General features: G+C 50.1%; 4 protein-coding genes across 4 annotated transcripts; 2 read left to right on the plus strand and 2 right to left on the minus strand.

Moving 5' to 3' along the window:
- The first annotated feature begins 492 nt into the window (after positions 1–492).
- Positions 493–3,221, plus strand: sec13 (SEC13 homolog, nuclear pore and COPII coat complex component). The gene is made up of 9 exons (XM_079340826.1): positions 493–642; positions 786–830; positions 1,157–1,272; positions 1,366–1,517; positions 1,778–1,911; positions 1,985–2,118; positions 2,198–2,318; positions 2,427–2,573; positions 2,836–3,221. Exons 1-9 carry the CDS (start codon positions 640–642, stop codon positions 2,944–2,946), a joined length of 963 nt encoding a protein of 320 aa, XP_079196952.1. The 5' UTR covers positions 493–639; the 3' UTR covers positions 2,947–3,221.
- A 984-nt stretch (positions 3,222–4,205) lies between these two features.
- tsen2 (TSEN2 tRNA splicing endonuclease subunit) lies at positions 4,206–7,979 on the minus strand. The gene is made up of 12 exons (XM_079340825.1): positions 7,486–7,979; positions 7,104–7,170; positions 6,940–6,979; positions 6,609–6,851; positions 6,383–6,536; positions 6,135–6,206; positions 5,758–5,808; positions 5,368–5,512; positions 5,147–5,183; positions 4,941–5,052; positions 4,773–4,862; positions 4,206–4,651 (listed from the first exon to the last, which is right to left on the minus strand). Exons 1-12 carry the CDS (start codon positions 7,654–7,656, stop codon positions 4,592–4,594), a joined length of 1,242 nt encoding a protein of 413 aa, XP_079196951.1. The 5' UTR covers positions 7,657–7,979; the 3' UTR covers positions 4,206–4,591.
- Positions 7,980–8,816: 837 nt separating this feature from the next.
- LOC306822920 (MKRN2 opposite strand protein-like) lies at positions 8,817–10,852 on the minus strand. The gene is made up of 5 exons (XM_079342221.1): positions 10,698–10,852; positions 9,934–10,643; positions 9,784–9,833; positions 9,420–9,588; positions 8,817–9,042 (listed from the first exon to the last, which is right to left on the minus strand). Exons 2-5 carry the CDS (start codon positions 10,134–10,136, stop codon positions 8,820–8,822), a joined length of 645 nt encoding a protein of 214 aa, XP_079198347.1. The 5' UTR covers positions 10,137–10,643; positions 10,698–10,852; the 3' UTR covers positions 8,817–8,819.
- A 3,409-nt stretch (positions 10,853–14,261) lies between these two features.
- mkrn2 (makorin, ring finger protein, 2) lies at positions 14,262–18,758 on the plus strand. The gene is made up of 10 exons (XM_079341176.1): positions 14,262–14,391; positions 15,381–15,509; positions 15,597–15,724; positions 16,102–16,245; positions 16,356–16,546; positions 16,720–16,785; positions 16,901–17,049; positions 17,882–17,992; positions 18,092–18,236; positions 18,335–18,758. Exons 1-10 carry the CDS (start codon positions 14,366–14,368, stop codon positions 18,494–18,496), a joined length of 1,251 nt encoding a protein of 416 aa, XP_079197302.1. The 5' UTR covers positions 14,262–14,365; the 3' UTR covers positions 18,497–18,758.
- The last annotated feature ends 885 nt before the right edge of the window (positions 18,759–19,643 follow it).

Genomic DNA, 19,643 nt, shown 5'->3' on the forward strand with positions numbered 1-19,643 from the left:
GGTTTAATGCCTTTTTATTATGGGTATTATTTTTTATTTCAAAATGTAAATAAAGTCATGTACATTTTATTTCAAATACATACAGACACGTTCAAATAGTTGAATCTACATCTCTACATGTCTTCTTTGAAGTTTAAACAATGAGAACAACCTTTAAAAATGTGAAAAAGCATTTAAACAACAAAAATCAACATTCATTAACAAAGACAAAAACCATTAGCCTTCTCTTATATGTGAGCTTTAGGTTCTTAATAAATCTGAAGTTTAGTTAAAAATCAATTCATCAAGCCATTTTATTTTATTTTATTTAAAGTTTCTTCAAAGCTCGTCATTAAACCGTCCTCTTCAAAGGAGATTAAATATTATGACATTATTAAGGTAGTGTTGTTTGAAGTATAAAACAATATATATTTATTTTCAGGATAAAACATTTAAAACGCACTTTTAAAAAAAAAGAAGTTTTAGATTTTATTTCCGGTACGCGGAACCTTTGGTGCCCGTGTTTTGTTTCCACCGGTAGAAACAGCCGCTGGACCCGGTGGGTGGGACGCAGCTTCAGTACTTGTTGCCACGTCGGAGCAGTCAGTGAAGCAGTTTTATTGAATAATAAAAAGAGATTAAGTGAGAGGGGGTTTCATCATGGTGAGTGTTTATAAAGAGACGTGTTAGCTTTAGCTTCGAGCTAACAGTCACGCTGTTTAAAGGGAGACCGAGCAGCTAGCTTAGCTTAGCACAGTGGCTAACGACAGATGAAATGATTAATCTATTAAATGTTATAATTTCAGGTTTCTGTGATCAACACGGTGGATACCTCTCATGAGGATATGGTCGTAAGTAATGTTTAAAATAATAACTCTGTTTGTTGTTCCTCAATTCAATTTAAAAAACTTTATTAGTTCCCGGAGGGCAGACAGAGCTGTGAATGAACAACAGTGAGCAAAATGTAAATACAGAGGAATATACATGAAAAGAAGAGTGGAGGTGTCAGTGATCAGACTAAAGATGTAAACAAACATAAAGTGCACCAACTGTAAATAAATAAATCTATACAGAGCAGGTAAAACAACAGACTGAGTATTTACTGAAACTGTGAGAAAGGATAAAGTGAGCGTCGTGTGAATTCTTTCACTGACATCTTTTCTGTCTCGTGTTTCAGCACGACGCCCAGATGGACTACTACGGGACGCGGCTCGCCACCTGCTCCTCTGACCGCACCGTCAAGATCTTTGATGTCAGAAACGGGGGTCAGATTCTGGTGGCGGACCTCAGAGGGTGAGAGAGAAACAATGTGCAGGAGACGAGTGTAAAGATTTTAAAAAAAAACAACGTGTGTGAGCTCACAGATGTGAGTGTGTGTTTGTGCAGCCACGAAGGTCCCGTGTGGCAGGTGGCGTGGGCTCACCCGATGTTCGGAAACGTTCTGGCTTCCTGTTCCTACGACCGTAAAGTCATCGTCTGGAAGGAGGAGAACGGGAGCTGGGACAAGATGTACGAGTACACGGGACACGAGTCGTCAGGTGAGCGTCGTCAACGGCAACCCACGTACAAGGTCGTCTCCGTGTTCGGTCATTATCCACTTCCTGTGGCGTGTTGCTACTTCCTGATCTGTCTGTTTTTTTGTATTTGGTTCTAAAAAGTGATCAATAAAATGTCTTTGTTTCTGGTGCTCCCTCGCTGAAGATGTAAAATCAGAGCTGATCAGCTTACGGCACATTTAAAGAGCGGGAAGGTTAAACGCGTCAGATCAGCTGATGGTTCTTCTTCTGTGTTTGTGCAGTGAACTCTGTCTGCTGGGGTCCGCACGACTTCGGCCTCATCCTGGCCTGCGGCAGCTCGGACGGAGCGATTTCCCTCCTGACGTTCACCGGGGATCAACAGTGGGACGTGAAGAAGATCAGCAACGCGCACACGGTGAGTGGCTCTTCTGACGGGACGCTTCAGGCCGAGCGCGCCGCTCATCCTCTGCGCTGTCATTGTCCTTCAGATCGGCTGTAACGCCGTGAGCTGGGCTCCCGCCGTGGTTCCAGGAAGTCTGATCGACCAGCCGTCGGGACAGAAACCCAACTACGTGAAGCGCTTCGTCTCCGGAGGCTGCGACAACCTGGTCAAACTGTGGAAGTGAGTTCAAAGAGTCCCCGCGGCGTTTGTGTTGGCGTTGTAGGCGAGCCGTTTGTGATGGTTGTCTTCCCGCCTGCAGGGAGGAGGACGGTCAGTGGAAGGAGGACCAGAAGCTGGAGGCTCACAGTGATTGGGTGAGAGACGTCGGCTGGGCTCCGTCTATCGGCCTGCCCACCAGCACCATCGCCAGCTGCTCGCAGGTCAGAATCTTCTTCTTTTTAATCACGGCGTGGAGCACCTGGCGTCTGAGCGAGCCGGTGGCGTGTTAGCGACTGCTTTGAGATTGAATGTATGACATCATGTCCCAGGACGGTCGCGTGTACATCTGGACGTGCGACGACCCGGCAGGAAACACCTGGACGGCCAAACTGCTGCACAAGTTCAACGACGTGGTGTGGCACGTGAGCTGGTCCATCACCGGGAACATCCTGGCCGTGTCGGGAGGAGACAACAAGGTCAGAGCGTCCGCATGTTTGAGAAGTTCAGCCTCGTGTTTCTCCCACCTGAAGCTGCGTCCTCGCACACACGTCCTCATGCACGTGTGTGTGTGTGTGTGTCATCTCCTCATGCACGTGTGTGTGTGTGTGTCATCTCCTCATGCACGTGTGTGTGTGTGTGTCATCTCCTCATGCACGTGTGTGTGTGTGTGTCATCTCCTCATGCACGTGTGTGTGTGTGTGTCATCTCCTCATGCACGTGTGTGTGTGTGTTGTGCAGGTGACGCTGTGGAAGGAGTCGATGGACGGCCAGTGGGCGTGTATCAGCGACGTCAGTAAGGGACAGGGCGCCGTGTCCTCCATCACAGACACGCAGCAGAGCGAGCAGTGACCCCCCCCATCGGACGTCTGACCCAACATCACTCCGAGAGTTCAGTTTGTTTGATGAACCGGGAGTTCAAAGATGCAAACATCTCTCTGTTTCCACGGTAACATGATTAAATCCAAATCTTCTGATCAATCATTTTTCCCATGATGCTTTGCTCCTGAAACATTCCAGCTCCACAGGCAGAGAGCTGAACTCTTTTAACTTCATGAATCAGTCTGTGTTCAGTCGAAGGCTCGTACTGCTCCCGGAGGTCAGAGGTCACGACGATGAATAAATGAACAGTATGTTAAAGTCTGATCCTGCCGCCACACAACAAGTCAAGAAAGCAACATCAGGATGTGTTTTTCATATTTGATCTAATTAAAGAAATATAATGTTGAAACAGCGCTCTGTGTCTTTAATGTCAAATAAGTACGTTCTTATCAGTCAGCCAATCAGAGAGCTGCTCTCCTCCTCTGTGATCAGTCAGCCAATCAGAGAGCTGCTCTCTTCCTGTGTGATCATGAAGGAAACCTGCTGTGTTGAAGCTTCTCTGACAACAATGCAGCAGCCAGTATGTCCTCCTTCTAACTTTAGATTCTGCTCCTGAATGCTCTGGATCTGATTGGACCAGAGAAGGTAGGCGGGGCTTTGAAGGCCGTTTTGGACGCCCCTGGGTTTGCCAGATATGAGAGCAGTTATCAGGTGAACAGGTGTTGCAGCGATGGAAGCGGGCAGTGGAACTGCTTCAGATAGAAGTGATTGTACCCGAGCTAAAAAGCCTCTGCATGTTTCTAATAAGCTCCAGCAGCAGAAAGCTGCTCAAACTAGGATCAATGTTGGAGATGAAACATGGAGAGAGGTTAGAACGCAGAAAGCTTTACAGACCCATGCAGAGCTGGCTAAACACTGAAGCTACAGTGTCCACCACATGCAGAGCTGGCTAAACACTGAAGCTACAGTGTCCACCACATGCAGAGCTGGCTAAACACTGAAGCTACAGTGTCCACCTCATGCAGAGCTGGCTAAACACTGAAGCTACAGTGTCCACCACATGCCGAGCTGGCTAAACACTGAAGCTACAGTGTCTCTACATGCAGAGCTGGCTAAACACTGAAGCTAGTGTCCACCACATGCAGAGCTGGCTAAACACTGAAGCTACAGTGTCTCTAAATGCAGAGCTGGCTAAACACTGAAGCTACAGTGTCTCTAAATGCAGAGCTGGCTAAACACTGAAGCTACAGTGTCTACATGCAGAGCTGGCTAAACACTGAAGCTACAGTGTCCACCACATGCAGAGCTGGCTAAACACTGAAGCTACAGTGTCCACCACATGCAGAGCTGGCTAAACACTGAAGCTTCATGGCGAAGGTGTGTAAGACAAACAGAAGAACAGCTGTGTGATCAGAGTGAGAGACTTGTTTATTGGCTGTGCAGGAGCTCCTCAGGAAGTGAGAAGTAAACAGAGTTCAATGACCTCTCTGTGAAACCAGCCGGCTGCTGCGTTCAAGGACACTCAGACATCTGAGCTTTCCCATTCAGTCCCTTTGTGACGTCCTCTTTGTCCAAGTTCGGCCGCTGTCTGATGTCACCAGCCTCTGTATGACATCACTGCGTGCGTGCGTGCGTGTCCTGCCCCCCTCAGTGACATCATCAGTTTATGCATTAGTCAGAAGTCGTCCTGCTCCGCCCGCTCTTTGGAGGAAATCCACCTGCTGACGATCACTTCCTGTTAAAGAAAATGAGGGTCTGAACGAAGCCACTGTTTCCTGTCAGCTCGTGTTTCTTTTCACAAACTGATGAATCATTCCATCAAATGGAAAGGCGAGCGGCGCTTTCCCGTTTCTGACCTGAACCTTCAGTCTGCTCAGACAGGCGGGGGAATCCAGCTCCGCTCCTGATAGGCCGGCTGGGTGGATGATGTAACAAAACATCAGCTCCTGTAAGACGAACACAGCTTAAGTAAATAATAACAAACACTCAGACGTGACGCAGTGCAGGCCGACGCCCCCCGTTACCTTGGAGACGTTGGAGGTGATTCTGCTTAGAGCGGCCAGAGAGCGCCACGAAAACGGACGCGGCCCTGAGCCCCTGAACTCATCATCCGCTCGCTCAATCACCACCGAATAACTACAGGAAGAGAAGAGGGACAAGTGAACATTTTACAAACAACTCCTTCAAATCTAGAAGTGTGTGTGTGTGTGTGTGTGTGTGTGTGTGTTACCTGGCGTGGTAGAAAGGTGGGCCTTTCCTGTACAACACTGAAACACAGACAAACAAGAGTGAACACGCTGACTTGGCTCGCGAGTCTGAAGGTCGTCTTCTCCTTCAGTTAACTTCCTGCTTCTTAATTTGAGATTGTCTGTGTAAGTGTCTGTGTGTGTAAGTGTGTGTGTCTGTGTGTGTGTGTCTGTGTGTGTGCACATGTGAGTGTGTGTGTCTTACTGAGGTCAACGCCATACTTGGCTCCGCCCCCCACTTTAGGGACCCACCCCTTGCTCCGAAAGTGCTGATAGGCTGCGTAGGAGCTGACGAAGTCGGGCCGCAGCGACCTGAACTTCTTCCACAGCTGGATGATTGACAGGGGCTCCTGACCAATCACAAGAGAGGACACGAGTGAGGTAATAAATCTGTTCATGATGTCATCATATGTATGACTCAGCACTTTAATTCATTCACCAACAGAATGTGTAACACGTCGATCAAACACGTCCTATCTGTTAACATGGAGGAGGCGGAGCTTAAGAGCTATACTGGAGGCAGTCAGTAGGGGGAGCTCTAACTGTCATCATGAGTCTCTTTAGTCAAGGACTGAACGAGCACAGAGGCAGTTACCTGGTGCAGGTAGACAGACAGGCAGCCCAGACTGTAGACCAGGAAGAAGGCCTGTTAACACAGACAGACAGTCAGTCAGTGTGTAGAGGCCACGCCCCCTTCACTTTGTCAAGGTACAGGTACAACACATTCAACATGAGGTGTGGCGTCATCACGGCTACGCCACCTGACCTCCAAGGTTCATGTAAAAGCATCGTCGTGTTCCATGGAGTTGGCAGCGAGGGCTCATGGGTAATGTAGTCTTTATAGACAGAAGGAAGCTGGATGGTTTATAAAAAGAACACGTGTGTGTGTGTGTGTGTGTGTGTGTGTGTGTGTGTGTGTGTGTGTGTGTGTGTGTGTGTGTGTGTGTGTGTGTGTGTGTGTTCTTGTGTTACCTCCTCCAGACTGAGCTGCAGGTACTCAGTGAGAGACAGTGGAGACCGTCGGACCTCCTTGACCACCTCGCCCTGCATTGGAGAGACACACACACACACACACACACGCACACACACACACACGCACACACACACACACACACACACGCACACACACACACACGCACACACAGACACACACACACACACACATTAATACACTAAATCAAGAGGCCTCTTAACAAACAAGCTGACTGCTGATAACTCACCCCACTTTCTGACAACACAAGGACAAATCCTGGACTTGGAACCAAAGGATCAGGATGTGGACCAGGGTCAGGGTCGGAGTCAGAGCCGGGGTCAGGGTCGGAGTCAGAGCCGGGGTCAGGGTCGTGTTCTGGACTCAGGTGTTGTGACTCTAACCTGAGTAAGAGAATAGATCACTCTTCACACCACAGAGAAACGTTAAAGGAAGTCTCGTGTCGCTGACTTTACCTGCGGCGTCCGACCGTCTCCTGCTCGACCTCCGAATCCACGAGCGGCGTCTTTGCACGAGGACAGGCTCCTCCCTCTGCCTCGGACTCCTCCCCATTCTCCCCCTCCCCTCCTCCAACCTTCCTCCTCACGTCCTTCACGTCCACCGGCTGAGAAATGCTGAGCAGGGTTTGATGGACAGAGTCTTCGTCCAATCCCTGAGCAGACAGAGTGGCGCCCGCCCATTCGAGGAGCTCGCTGTACCTGCAGGAGGAGGAGAGGAGGAGAGGAGGTAAGTAAACAGGGAAGGAGGAGCCTCAGGTGTGATGTCATCATGTGTGATGTCACTGACCTGGACTGAGAGATGACGGGTAGCGTCACACCTTCGTGTTCTGAAACAGAAGAAGAGAGATCAGCTGACAGCAGCGAACAACCCTGATAGGACCAAACACGTGATGATGTCACAGTGTCCGTGACCAAACACGTGATGATGTCACAGTGTCCGTGACAACTCACCCTCCCATTGGTTGGAGATGCTGTGGTCCGGTCTGGCTCTGGACAGGATCCCTTTACCGAAATAACCCTGATCAAGACAACACATAAGGGGGTATGGATTAACTCAGAGCCGGTTTAGGGGGTATGGATTAACTCAGACCTGGTTTAGGGGGTATGGATTAACTCAGACCCGGTCTAGGTGGTATGGATTAACTCAGAGCCAGTTTAGGGGGTATGGATTAACTCAAACCTGGTTTAGGGGTGTGTGGATTAACTCAGAGCCGGTTTAGGGGGTATGGATTAACTCAAACCTGGTTTAGGGGGTATGGATTAACTCAGACCCGGTCTAGGAAGACATAGATTAACTGAGACTTGGTTTGGGGGTATATGGATGATCTCGGACCTGGTTGTGGATCTTCTGAATGTGGTCCGGATGACAGAGCAGCACGTGCTGGTTGATAAGCTCCGCCCGGAAGTCGCTGCTCTCCTCCGGGCTGCGGCTCACCGGCAGCGGGGCTTCGTACTCCTCATAGACCCGGGGTCGTCTCCGAGGAGCCCGGAACTCCGCCTGCATGCTGCAGAGACCAGCCGGGGGGACCGGGTCAGACCGGTTCAGTCCTGTGTTGATGTTTTAAGACCCGCTAGCTAACTGTTAGCATGTTAGCCTGTAGTCATGGAAACAGACTCTCTTTGCTGATTTCATTCATTCAGAAAATCTCCAGTCGGATTTGTTATGCTGTCGGACGCTGCGGTGCAACACTAAAATGTGTCCGGCGGTTACAGTCGGCTCGCCCCTGATCTGACCACGCCCCTTCTTCTCCCTAAAGTGATGATCGCCCCCTACTGGTGCGGAGTGTGTCTTTCAACGACGCCATACTTTTCTCTCTTGTGCACTCCCCGCTGCAGGAGCCTCATTGGTCGACAGAGCTGTCAATCATGACGTCACATTCGCTCATTTCTAACTAATAATTAAATTTGAAAGAAACATGAACACAGCAGGATAACTAACGTCGACTTTATTGCTTTGATCATCCTCACACAGAGGAGGACAGAGGGGGACAGAGGAGGACAGAGGAGGACAGAGGAGGATAGATAGATAGATAGATAGATAGATAGATAGATAGATAGATAGATAGATAGATAGATAGATAGATAGATAGATAGATACTTTATTGATCCCGAGGGAAATTCAGGACAGAGGGGGACAGAGGAGGACAGAGGGGGACAGAGGAGGACAGAGGGGGACAGAGGAGGACAGAGGGGGAAAGGGGAGGACAGAGGGGGACAGAGGAGGACAGAGGGGGACAGAGGGGGACAGAGGAGGACAGAGGGGGACAGAGGGGGAAAGGGACACAAAAAGAAATTAAACTAGTTGTAAAAATAAACAAGAAGAGGAGGAATTCTTCATTGATCTCTTAATTTAAATTAATTAAATTACATGTTATTATTTCCTTTACATGTGACCTCTGATATGGAATAACAGATCAATACATTTTAAAAGAAAGAATTGTTTAACAATAACTGGGTGGAAAGAGGCGCGGTTGCATCAGCTGACATGAAGGAGGCGGGGTCAGCAGGGGGCGCTCTTTACAGTTAGTCTTCAGTCCCAGGCGGCTGCAGCTCAGTCCATCTTTTTTAATGAATGGTGAATATCCAAAACACACCGTTACCATGACAACCCGTTCAGCAGAGTTCGAGGATCAGGACACTGCTCTGTGACGTCTCAGTGACACGGGTTTAACTTGTAACAGGTGTGTCCACCTGTCTGTCCACCATGTAGTACTGGTGTCTCTGGATGTGTTCGTACAGCGTGGTGTATTTGGAGACCCTCCTCATCCTCGGCAGGATGAAGCTGTGAGTGAAGGTCTCTCTGCTCAGGGAGCTCCGCCCCTCCGCTGCCAGGACGCTGTTCACGAACTGAAGACAGAAACTGAAGCAGTTATGGTCCTCCTCGCTGAACCTGGGAGACAGACAGGTGGGCAGGTAAGAGAGGGACACAGGTGGGCAGGTAAGAGAGAGAGACAGGTGGGCAGGTAAGAGAGGGACACAGGTGGGCAGGTAAGAGAGAGACACAGGTGGGCAGGTAAGAGAGAGAGAGAGACAGGTGGGCAGGTAAGAGAGAGAGAGAGAGACAGAGAGACAGAGAGAGAGACAGGTAAGAGAGAGAGAGAGAGAGACAGGTGGGCAGGTAAGAGAGAGAGAGAGAGACAGGTGGGCAGGTAAGAGAGAGACACACAGGTGGGCAGGTAAGAGAGAGACACACAGGTGGGCAGGTAAGAGAGAGAGAGAGAGAGAGACAGGTGGGCAGGTAAGAGAGAGACACGGCCTGAGGTGTACCTGTGCCAGGCAGGGTCCCACAGTGGTCCTTCAGAGAAGCGGTCCAGGTACTGATCCCACTGGGCCAGCAGGTGGAACATGTCGGGCCGAACCATCGGAACACTGACGCAGCGCTCCCAGCCACTCTGATCCCTCCGAACCCCCCCACGAGTGTAGTTATACACAACCCCTACACACACACACACACACACACGCACACACACACACACACACACACACACACACGTCATACTGCAGTCTTGTGTGCTATGAGCTCTATGCTAACAATGCTAACCTGCAGATGTGCAGCAATATTCTGCACATTTCACGTTAGCACGTTAGCATGCTAACAGTTATTAGTAAACAGAGTGCAGGTGAGTCTCACCTGCAGTGTTGGAGATGCCCGTGTGCAGCTCTGATGTCCCGTCAAAGTCTCTGAGGACAAACACATGTTTGTGTTTACCTGTCAACACCTGTGTGTTTTCTTTCTTAGCATGTTTCACGCGTGTCCCTGTCTACAGCTGTGTGTGTTTACCTGCTGATGTTGTCGTGTGCAGGTGCGACCAGCAGGCAGGAGGAGGTCTTGTGTCCGTTGGTAAAGGGGGACGGGAGGCTGACCGGCGCCTCCTGCAGTCTGCTCCCCTTCAGTTCCTCCCCACAGCTGGGACACTCCTCCGGGACCGAGAAACAGAAGATCTCCTTCTGACAGTGACTCAGCCGGATCACACTTCTATCCATCTCCTCCTGTAACTCCTCGCCTCCTCCTGTCCTCCTGTAACTCCCCGCCTCCTCCTGTCCTCCTTTAACTCCTCGCCTCCTCCTGTCCTCCTTTAACTCCTCGCCTCCTCCTGTCCTCCTTTAACTCCTGTCCTCCTCCTGTCCTCCTCCTGTCCTCCTTTAACTCCTCGCCTCCTCCTGTCCTCCTTTAACTCCTCGCCTCCTCCTGTCCTCCTTTAACTCCTCGCCTCCTCCTGTCCTCCTGTAACTCCCCGCCTCCTCCTGTCCTCGCCTCCTCCTGTCCTCCTTTAACTCCTCGCCTCTTCCTGTCCTCCTTTAACTCCTCGCCTCCTCCTGTCCTCCTTTAACTCCTCGTCTCCTCCTGTAACTCCTCGCCTCCTCCTGTCCTCTTTTAACTCCTCGCCTCCTCCTGTCCTCCTTTAACTCCTGTCCTCCTCCTGTCCTCCTTTAACTCCTGTCCTCCTCCTGTCCTCCTTTAACTCCTCGCCTCCTCCTGTCCTCCTTTAACTCCTGTCCTCCTCCTGTCCTCCTTTCACTCCTGTCCTCCTCCTTCTCCTTCACAGCAGCTGGTTTCTCCTTCTTTTACTCCTCCCCCCGCTCTTTGTTACTCCTTCATTTCTTCACCTTGGACTCCTCAGCTCCTCCTCAGCTCCTCCTCTGTTTCCTCCTGTTTGCTCCTCGTTCTCCTTCAGTGCTTCTTTCCCTCCTGTTTTCTCTCCTTCGCTCGATCGGAGCTCTTCACTTCTTCTGCTCCTCCTGTCCTCTCGCTCCTCCTGTCCTCTCGCTCCTCGTTAACTTGCTTTCGTCTTCTCTCCTCCTCCTTTCCGTCTTTCCGTTGTCTCTTATCTTCTCCTGCCCTCCTTATTCTCACACCTGGTTGCTAGGCGACAGCCTATACAATGCCTTCACTGTGTGGCGCCGGCCTATCGTGTTGCAGGCGCTGCCTGACAGACAGACATGTGACCCCGGCTCACCTGTTCCTGAGCAGGTGACCTTCGGACTGTGTTGCTCACGCGTTGTCATGGAGACAGACGATGACCTGCAGGGCGGGGTTTGTGTCGCTCTCAGGGTAACAACGACTTCACCGCTCAGGAATCAATATTTAACAGAGTGAAGACTTAAAAGAGAACTGATGGCTGCGTGTGATTACTGCAATCTATCTATCAGTCTTTGAATGGTGCGTTTAGTTCGTCTTTATCACTGAAATAAAACGAGCTGCATGAACCTCCGATCCTCTAAAGACTCCGACAGCAGAGTGAATGTAGGTCAACACGTTTTCCATCTCAGCTGTCAACATGTGTGTGTGTGTGTGTGTGTGTGTGTGTGTGTGTGTGTGTGTGTGTGATCTGTCAGATCAGGTGTGGAGCAGACAGTCTGACAAACAGACGTCTCGTGTGAAGCAGGATACCTTCATCATGTTTCAGTGAGCAGAAGCTTTGGTGTCACAGTGCGAACAGAAACAAACACGTCAGAGTATCTGTTTGTTTTCTCTCTGTTTGATTCTTTATATCTGCTTTATTTATCTTTATGCTCACAGTTTATATTACTTTGCTTTTTTGAAGTATTTCAGATTCCTGATGAGTGTGACCTTCCTCAGTTATTGAGCAATCAGCTCTGGGCTGTTATGAAGACCTTCGAACAGCTGCTGCTCCAACACCTCAGACCCCAGGTCCAACACGCACCTGCAGTTTGCATACCAGGCAAAGGTGGGCGTGGACGATGCCATCCTCTATCTCCTACACAGGGCTTACTCTCATCTGGACAAAGGGAGCAGCGTGATGAGAATCATGTTCTTTGATTCTTTGAGTGGAGGTGGTCAGGACCTACGGGTACCTGGGGCTGCAGCTGGATGACAAGCTGGACTGGTCGCCTAACATGGACACTACCTGCAGGAAGGGACAGAGCCATCTGTACTTCCTGAGAAGGCTGGGGTCCTTCAACATCTGCAAAAAGCTGCTGCAGATGTTCTACCAGTCTGTGGTGTCCAGCGTCCTCTTCTACGCCGTGGTGTGCTGGGGAGGAAGCTGCAAGAAGAGGGACGCAGCACGCCTGGACAGACTGGTGAGGAGGGCCAGCTCTGTGGTGTCCAGCGTCCTCTTCTACGCCGTGGTGTGCTGGGGAGGAAGCTGCAAGAAGAGGGACGCAGCACGCCTGGACAGACTGGTGAGGAGGGCCAGCTCTGTGGTGGGCACAGAGCTGGACTCACTGGTGACAGTGGTAGAGAGGAGGTCTCTGGACAAAATGCTCTCCATCATGGACAACACGCACCACCCTCTGCACAGCACCTTCACCGGGCAGAGGAGCATGTTCAGCGACAGACTGCTCTCACAGTCGTGCTCCACGGACAGGCTCAAGAACTCTTTTGTCCCCCTATAGGCCATAAGACTGTACTACACTTCACTGTCACGGCAGGGAAGAAGCACACGGTGAACCCTGGACTCTTTTTTCACTTTTTTCTCATTCCTCATCTGCACTGCTGACCTCAGAGTCAGCCTCCAGTTGGACACTGTAATGCATATTGATAGTCACCTTACTGAGCACTGGTCACTTTAATGATAATCACCCTAATCATGTCTGGTTTCATCCTACTGTTGTGTTTAGCTACATCTGTAAGGGTTGACATGATCACCCTAACTAGGTCAAGTTTCACTCTATTGTCTTTGACACTTAATGCTAATCTGCTCCTCAATAGTTGGGTACTTAATGATAATCACCCTAAGCACTCCTGGTTTCAGCTTATTGTCTTGGACACTTAATGCTAATCACTGCTCCTTTATGTTGCTGAGCCAATTTACATCCCTGCATTGACTGTGTAATGACTGTACTCACACCTCTGGCACTACCTCAAACACCTCTGTACATGCACATGTAACTAGTTTCTAAAGGTCAGCACTTTGTTTCTAAGGTTCTTTAACTGTTTACAGGTCTCTTTTAACCAGCACATGTTTTTCTCTCCTCACAGGTTATGTACATTATGCTATATAAGTTTTAAGTCTAATGCTAATGCTAACTGCACAGGTTTAACCTGTAATTATGTTTACTCTTAGTCACATAGGGGCTGCTAAATCTTGTTTGGGGGATTATTGTATACAGAGGGGAGGGGGGACAGCGGGTGTGTATTGTAACTAATGTCTTGTGTCCTGCCTGTCTGTATACTGCTACTGGATGCCTTGAATTTCCCTCGGGATCAATAAAGTATCTATCTATCTATCTATCTATCTATCTATCTATATATCTATCTATCTATCTATCTATCTATCTATCTATCTATCTATCTATCTATCTATCTGTTTGTACTAACACGTCATTAGAGGAATGGATTCAGCATGTTGTATTTAAAGACGACTTGTGTAGATAGAAATGATGAATGAGGGATGAGAGATGGAGGGATGGGGTCAGAGGTCAGGAGTCATATGGAGGAAAGAGTCTGGGGGTTGAGTAGGTGGAACCAGCGAGGTTCCTCTAAGGTTCCTCTAAGGCGCCCAGCCACCCAACGGAGGAAGCCCATTTCGGCCGCTTGTATCCGAGATCTCGTTCTTTCGGTCCTGACCCAAAGCTCATGACCATAGGTGAGGGTAGGAACGAAGATCGACAGGTAAATCGAGAGCTTCGCCTTTCGGCTTAGCTCCTTCTTCACCACGACGGACCGATGCAACGACCGCATGACTGCAGACGCCGCACCGATCCGTCTGTCGATCTCACGCTCCGTCCTTCCCCCACTCGTGAACAAGACCCCGAGATACTTAAGCTCCTCCACCTGGGGCAAGGACTCCCCACCGACCCGGAGAGGGCAAACCACCTTTTTCCGGTCGAGAACCATGGCCTCAGATTTAGAGGTGATCTCGTAGCAAACTGCCCCAGTGCGCACTGAAGGTCCAGGGTTCGATGGAGCCAACAAGACCACATCATCCACAAAAAGCAGAGACGAGATCCTGTGGTCCACGAACTGTGGGAGAGTACAACTACATAATATATAATAAATAACATCATAAGAAAATAACAATAAATAATAACATCTTCTGTGGTCACATTTCAAAATGAACTATTAGCTCTCGGGGTCATTCATTCAAATATTTGGTATTAAAGTGAGTAACCCGTTATCTGTCCGTCGGATAAATTCGGTGGGAACCTTCCTGCGGTGACTTTAGTAGTCCACCGGAAGTGTTTGATCGGGACACCAGCGTGACAAACCTCGAAGCCCCCGTCATTTCCAAAGCTCCGCGAGGACGATGAGCACCAAACAGGTGACCTGCAGGTGAGTGTGCCGCTCTGCCTCTCTCTCTCTCCGGTCTCTGTCTCACCTGTGTGTCGGTGCCTCACCTGTCTGTGTGAGTGCGCGCGCGGCGGCCGCGTTAGCCTCCTGCTAATGTTTTTAGCCGTTAGCTGCTAGCTGTTAGCTTGTGTTCCGCCGTCCTTCCAGCCCTTATATGAAGTCAAAACTCAAACTCAGTGACTTTCTTTCAGCTGAACCAGCTTCCAGTGATCATGTGAAGTGAAGTGAAACATGTATGATGGGTTTAAAGTCAACATGTGAACCGGTTTACAGGACAACACGGCCCGGTGTTCCGGTGTCAAGAGTGACCCGGTCATCAGAAAGACTCTTTATTTATTTATTTATTTATGAAAAAAATCCAAAGTTCTCCTCACGTCAAGTCTTTAATGATAAACTGAGCAAAGAGTCTTCGTCATCTGTTCTCACTAAAGTCAAACATTAAAAGCTGAAAGTCACCAGATAACACGGTAACTTTTTAAACCGTTACACCTGCTCCGTTAACGACACACACCTCCTCTCTCCTTCTTCTCATTAAACGCTGCATCATGGATGTTTGTCTTATTTGTGTGTGTCTTCTTGTAAAACTGTCTCACAGTTTTTGTCTCTTATCTTCTCTCCTCTTTTCATTGTTTCCTCTGATTTAAAGATGCTGCTGTGTCCTCACGTTATAAATCTGCAGCTGCTCACCTTCTGATTCATCCTCCACCCCTCTGAATCCATTCATCACCATTAGTCTTCACCTCCCCTTCTATGTTCATGTAGTTTAATGACATAACAGAAATAACTTTATATTTACACATGAGATATTTAAAACCAGACACACAGAAATGATCTCTGATGAATGTGATAAAAATACTTCCTGTTTACTTTGTTCTCTGTCAGATTAATGAATTAGTCGTTTTCACGTCTGCAGGTCAGGAGCTGCTGACCCTCGTGATGTTTGACCTTTAACCTGTGTTTTATGTGTACAGGTACTTCCTCCATGGCGTGTGCAGGGAGGGCAGCCGCTGTATGTTCTCTCATGACCCGACCAACAGTAAACCCTCCACCATCTGCAAGTTCTACCAGAGAGGAGTGTGTGCCTACGGAGACCGATGCAGGTAACACCTGAGGGGTAGCGCTCTCACCTGAGGGGTAGCGCTCACCTCACGCTGGCCTAAGTGTCATGACTTCCTGTTTGTTTTCAGGTATGACCACGTCAAGTCATTCAGAGGAGCGGGAGGAGCCCCAGAGAACCATGCAGTTGTGGGAGGAGCTGGAGGCGGAGCTTCAGTCAGAGGCGGAGTAAAGAAGACCATGGTCCTCAGAGACAGAGGTGACCCACACACACGTATATATTTACACACACACACACACACACACACACACACACACACACACACACACTCTCACCCACACAAAGTTGATTTAATTTAATAGCAACATGTTAATGTTAGCATTTGTTTGCTAACGTAGAGCTTGTGGGTTTAAGTCTGACTTCTCTCTCTCTCTCTGTCTCTCTCTCTGTCTCTCTGTCTCTCTCTCTCTCTCTCTCTGTCTCTCTCTCTCTCTCTCTCTGTCTCTCTCTCTCTCTCTGTCTCTCTGTCTCTCTCTCTCTGTCTCTCTCTCTCTCTCTGTCTCTCTCTCTCTGTCTCTCTGTCTCTCTCTCTCTCTCTCTCTCTCTGTCTTTCTCTCTCTCTCTGTCTCTCTCAGTCCTCGGTGCAGACAGTATGTTTGGGGGTCCAGGTGACAGTTTGGGTTCAGGCCTCACAGCGGCAGCAGCGGCGGCGGCGGCGTCTCCTCATTCGTACGTGGAAGCCATCAGAACGGGTCTTGACGCCTCGGCACAGGAACCAGGTTGGTTACAGCAAATACTCCCTTCTGATTGGCTCTCTGTAGATAAGGCGTTTATCGATCAATCAAGAAAAAGGACTCGTCACCTCATTTTTAACTCTTTTATTATTTAGCAGCTGTCTCTGCAGCCCCTCCCCCAGTGGGCGGGGCTTACCAGGACGTCCCCCAGCTGTGTCCCTACGCAGCAGCTGGACACTGTTTCTATGAAGAGAGCTGCACGTATCTCCATGGCGACCTGTGTGAGGTGTGCGGGCTGCATGTGCTCCACCCCCACGACGCCGAGCAGAGAAGAGCGCACGAGAAGGTGAGCACAGCACGCCACGTTGACCTCTGCTTATACCGTGACTTTGTATTAATTACACACTCCTCCTGTGTGTGTGTGTGTGTGTGTGTGTGTGTGTGTGTGTGTGTGTGTGTGTGTGTGTGTGTGTGTGTGTGTGTGTGTGTGTGTGTGTGTGTGTGTGTGTGTGTGTGTAGATGTGTATGCTGGCGTTTGAAGCTGACATGGAGAAGGCGTTTGCAGCCCAGCTCAGCCAGGATAAGGTGGGTGGAGTCAGTTAAAAAGTGGGTGGAGTCAGTTACCTGCAGGTTGAAGGTGACCTTCAGGTTGGTGTTTGAGACGTTTGTGATGGTGACTGTCGTCGTCTCTGTCCGTCAGCTCTGCTCGATCTGCATGGAGCTGGTGGTGCAGAAGGCGAACCCTTCAGACCGCAGGTTCGGGATTCTGTCCTCCTGCTGTCACACCTTCTGCCTGGCCTGCATCCGACAGTGGCGCTGCACCAGAAACTTCAGCAACAAGATCATCAAGTAAGAGTCCGGGTCCGGTGGTCAGGGTCAGGGTCTGGTGGACAGGGTCCGGTGGTCAGGGTCTGGTAGTCCGGGTCAGGGTCCGGTGGTCAGGGTCAGGGTCTGGTAGTCCGGGTCAGGGTCCGGTGGTCCGGGTCTGGTGGACAGGGTCCGGTGGTCAGGGTCTGGTGGTCTGGGTCTGGTGGACAGGGTCCGGTGGTCAGGGTCTGGTAGTCCGGGTCAGGGTCTGGTAGTCCGGGTAAGGGTCTGGTAGTCCGGGTCAGGGTCAGGGTCCGGTGGTCAGGGTCTGGTAGTCAGGGTCCGGTGGTCAGGGTCTGGTAGTCCGGGTCAGGGTCTGGTAGTCAGGGTCAGGGTCCGGTGGTCAGGGTCTGGTGGTCAGGGTCAGGGTCCGGTGGTCAGGGTCTGGTAGTCCGGGTCAGTTTAAGAACATAAAACTGACCACGGGCCTCGTGGTCAGTCAGTGTGCACGCCATGTACAGAGGCCTGCGGCTCCTTTCCTGCAGGTCACTCTCACGCTCTCATCATCACCGTGACAACCGGGTTTGATGGAGGACTCTGGGCACGAGGTCTCAGCTGTGAAACCTGAATCATTGGTGGAGCGTAAACTCGAAATGATGCAACGCTAGTTCAGCCAGGTCCTGGTCAGGGAAATCCCCACAGCCGGGACCAGGTCTGTGGGATCAGGACCGGGTCTGTGGGATCAGGACCGGGTCTTTCCGTCAGAAAGGGGGCTCTGTAGAGGGGACAGGACCGGGTTGAGGGGAGGGTAAAGGTCCAGTGACTGGTGGTTCTGCTGCAGACCGGCGAGGGTTTCATGGTCGGTCTCTTTCAGGGCGTGTCCAGAATGTCGGGTCCCCTCTGAGTTTGTCATCCCGTCGATCTACTGGGTGGAGGACCAGGATGACAAGGACCACCTCATAGAACTCTTCAAGTCCGGAGTCGGGTGAGTGTGTGTGTGTGTGTGTGTGTGTGTGTGTGTGTGCGTGCGCACTGTTAGTACGCCTTCGACGAGTCCCGTGGTCATGTGTTTGTGTCTGTGCAGGAAGAAGGCGTGTAAGTACTTTGATCAGGGGCGGGGCTCGTGCCCGTTCGGGGGGAAGTGTTTGTATCTTCACGCCTTTCCAGACGGAACCCGAGCAGAAGCCGACCGGCCACGCAAGCAGCTCAGCTCCGAGGGGAACGTCCGGGTCAGACCTCCTTATTTATTTTACAAGCATAAGTTGTAGTTCATCAGACTGCTGCTTCTGGGGTTTGTAGTTTCTTAACAGTGTTGGTTTTTTTACAGTTCATGAACAGCGTCCGTCTGTGGGATTTCATCGAGGAGCGCGAGCAGCGGCCCGCCCAGTCCATGCAGTCCCTCGATGATGACATCACAGAGCTGAGAGAGCTCTTCATGCAGATGTCCGGGCCGGGCAACGAGGCCGCCGAGACCGGGGCCGACCAGTAAGGACCAGATCCGACCCGGTCCACGGCGGCCATGTTTGTGGACAAGAAGTTGAAATATAAAATCATGTGATCCCTCTGCAGCTGTCCGGTCTGTTTCAGTCCATCCTGACGTTTCACGAGGCTGCACGCCGATGATTTTATTTATAGTGTAAATAAGGAAACACAGAGTCGCTGTGACGTCTTTACGTGGTGTTGTATTAGGTTCCCTTTTTTTCTTTTACCATGACACCTGAAACCTGCAGGTGGAGCTCAAACTGTAAACATGAAAGAAGAGAAGGAGAATCACATTTATACAAACACTCACATGTTCCACTGACGGTTAGTTAAATTCTTTTGTTTTATTGATAACCTATCGTAGCTCAATGTAGGAAACGTGCCGCCACCTTTAGTCCACACACAGACCCGTGAATCCTCGAGCCGCGGTCACACGACGACAGGGACAGGAAGTCCACTTTCTTCAAGGTGTGAAACGACTTCCTGTCAACAAAGCAGAACTGAGGAGCTAAAATCAGTTTGTGTGATGAACACTAGAGACCCGATCACACAGAGACGCCTCACGCTAACAAACGCACCTGAACGCATCGCGGGAGAGCGGGGCGAGGCTGCGAGTGCATACGGGCGACCGAATGAAATGAGTGAAGCCCGCTGACCGCTTCGTTTGATTGGCTGCCTGGAAGAAAAGTGACATTGATGAGTGATGTCACTGGCATCTTGAGCTGGAAATGTATTTTTAAAAAAAAAACTCCTGTGCACAAAAATCTAAAAAAAGCCGTCATGGCACAGCAGCAGAGATTAGCGCCCGGCTAGCACGCCGTACGGGAGGGAAGCGATGGTTTTGTAGCGACGCGTCTCTGAGTGATCGGGTCACAAGAAGACAAATGTACAGTCACACCTGAACGAAGTCTTCACCTTATTGTTTGCAGGAGATGTGTCATATTAGCTCTGACGTAACACAGAGAGAACCAGCAACGTTTCAGGCGTGAGCGGCGAGAATCCTCGAAGTCTGCTTGAAAAAAAAAACAAAAAAAACCCGGAGTTGTTGGTGACGTGTTCCAGCAGATCAGCTTTAGTGTGTGTGATGAAGTGTAAACAGACTCTGTACTCACTGTAAGTGTATTATAAAACGCTGTTTCTGTGGGAAAATAAAT

Source organism: Symphodus melops (assembly GCF_947650265.1).
Source record: "Symphodus melops genome assembly, chromosome: 4".
NCBI lineage: Eukaryota > Metazoa > Chordata > Actinopteri > Labriformes > Labridae > Symphodus > Symphodus melops.

What these genes read in the sequence shown, in the direction of transcription:
- sec13 (XM_079340826.1), top strand. An exon ending in CTGGTGGCGGACCTCAGAGG is followed by an intron (nt 1,273 to 1,365) that starts GTGAGAGAGAAA and finishes GTGTTTGTGCAG; the next exon opens with CCACGAAGGTCCCGTGTGGC. An exon ending in CCATCGCCAGCTGCTCGCAG is followed by an intron (nt 2,319 to 2,426) that starts GTCAGAATCTTC and finishes ATCATGTCCCAG; the next exon opens with GACGGTCGCGTGTACATCTG.
- tsen2 (XM_079340825.1), bottom strand. Translation starts at nt 7,656, where the DNA reads ATGCAGGCGGAGTTCCGGGCTCCTCGGAGACGACCCCGGGTCTATGAG. An exon ending in CCCGTCATCTCTCAGTCCAG is followed by an intron (nt 6,852 to 6,939) that starts GTCAGTGACATC and finishes CTCCTCCTGCAG; the next exon opens with GTACAGCGAGCTCCTCGAAT. An exon ending in CAAGTATGGCGTTGACCTCA is followed by an intron (nt 5,184 to 5,367) that starts GTAAGACACACA and finishes TCTGTGTTTCAG; the next exon opens with TGTTGTACAGGAAAGGCCCA.
- LOC306822920 (XM_079342221.1), bottom strand. Translation starts at nt 10,136, where the DNA reads ATGGATAGAAGTGTGATCCGGCTGAGTCACTGTCAGAAGGAGATCTTC. An exon ending in GGGCATCTCCAACACTGCAG is followed by an intron (nt 9,589 to 9,783) that starts GTGAGACTCACC and finishes GTGTGTGTGTAG; the next exon opens with GGGTTGTGTATAACTACACT. An exon ending in TGGGACCCTGCCTGGCACAG is followed by an intron (nt 9,043 to 9,419) that starts GTACACCTCAGG and finishes TCTGTCTCCCAG; the next exon opens with GTTCAGCGAGGAGGACCATA.
- mkrn2 (XM_079341176.1), top strand. Translation starts at nt 14,366, where the DNA reads ATGAGCACCAAACAGGTGACCTGCAG. An exon ending in GCCTACGGAGACCGATGCAG is followed by an intron (nt 15,510 to 15,596) that starts GTAACACCTGAG and finishes GTTTGTTTTCAG; the next exon opens with GTATGACCACGTCAAGTCAT. An exon ending in CATGGTCCTCAGAGACAGAG is followed by an intron (nt 15,725 to 16,101) that starts GTGACCCACACA and finishes TGTCTCTCTCAG; the next exon opens with TCCTCGGTGCAGACAGTATG.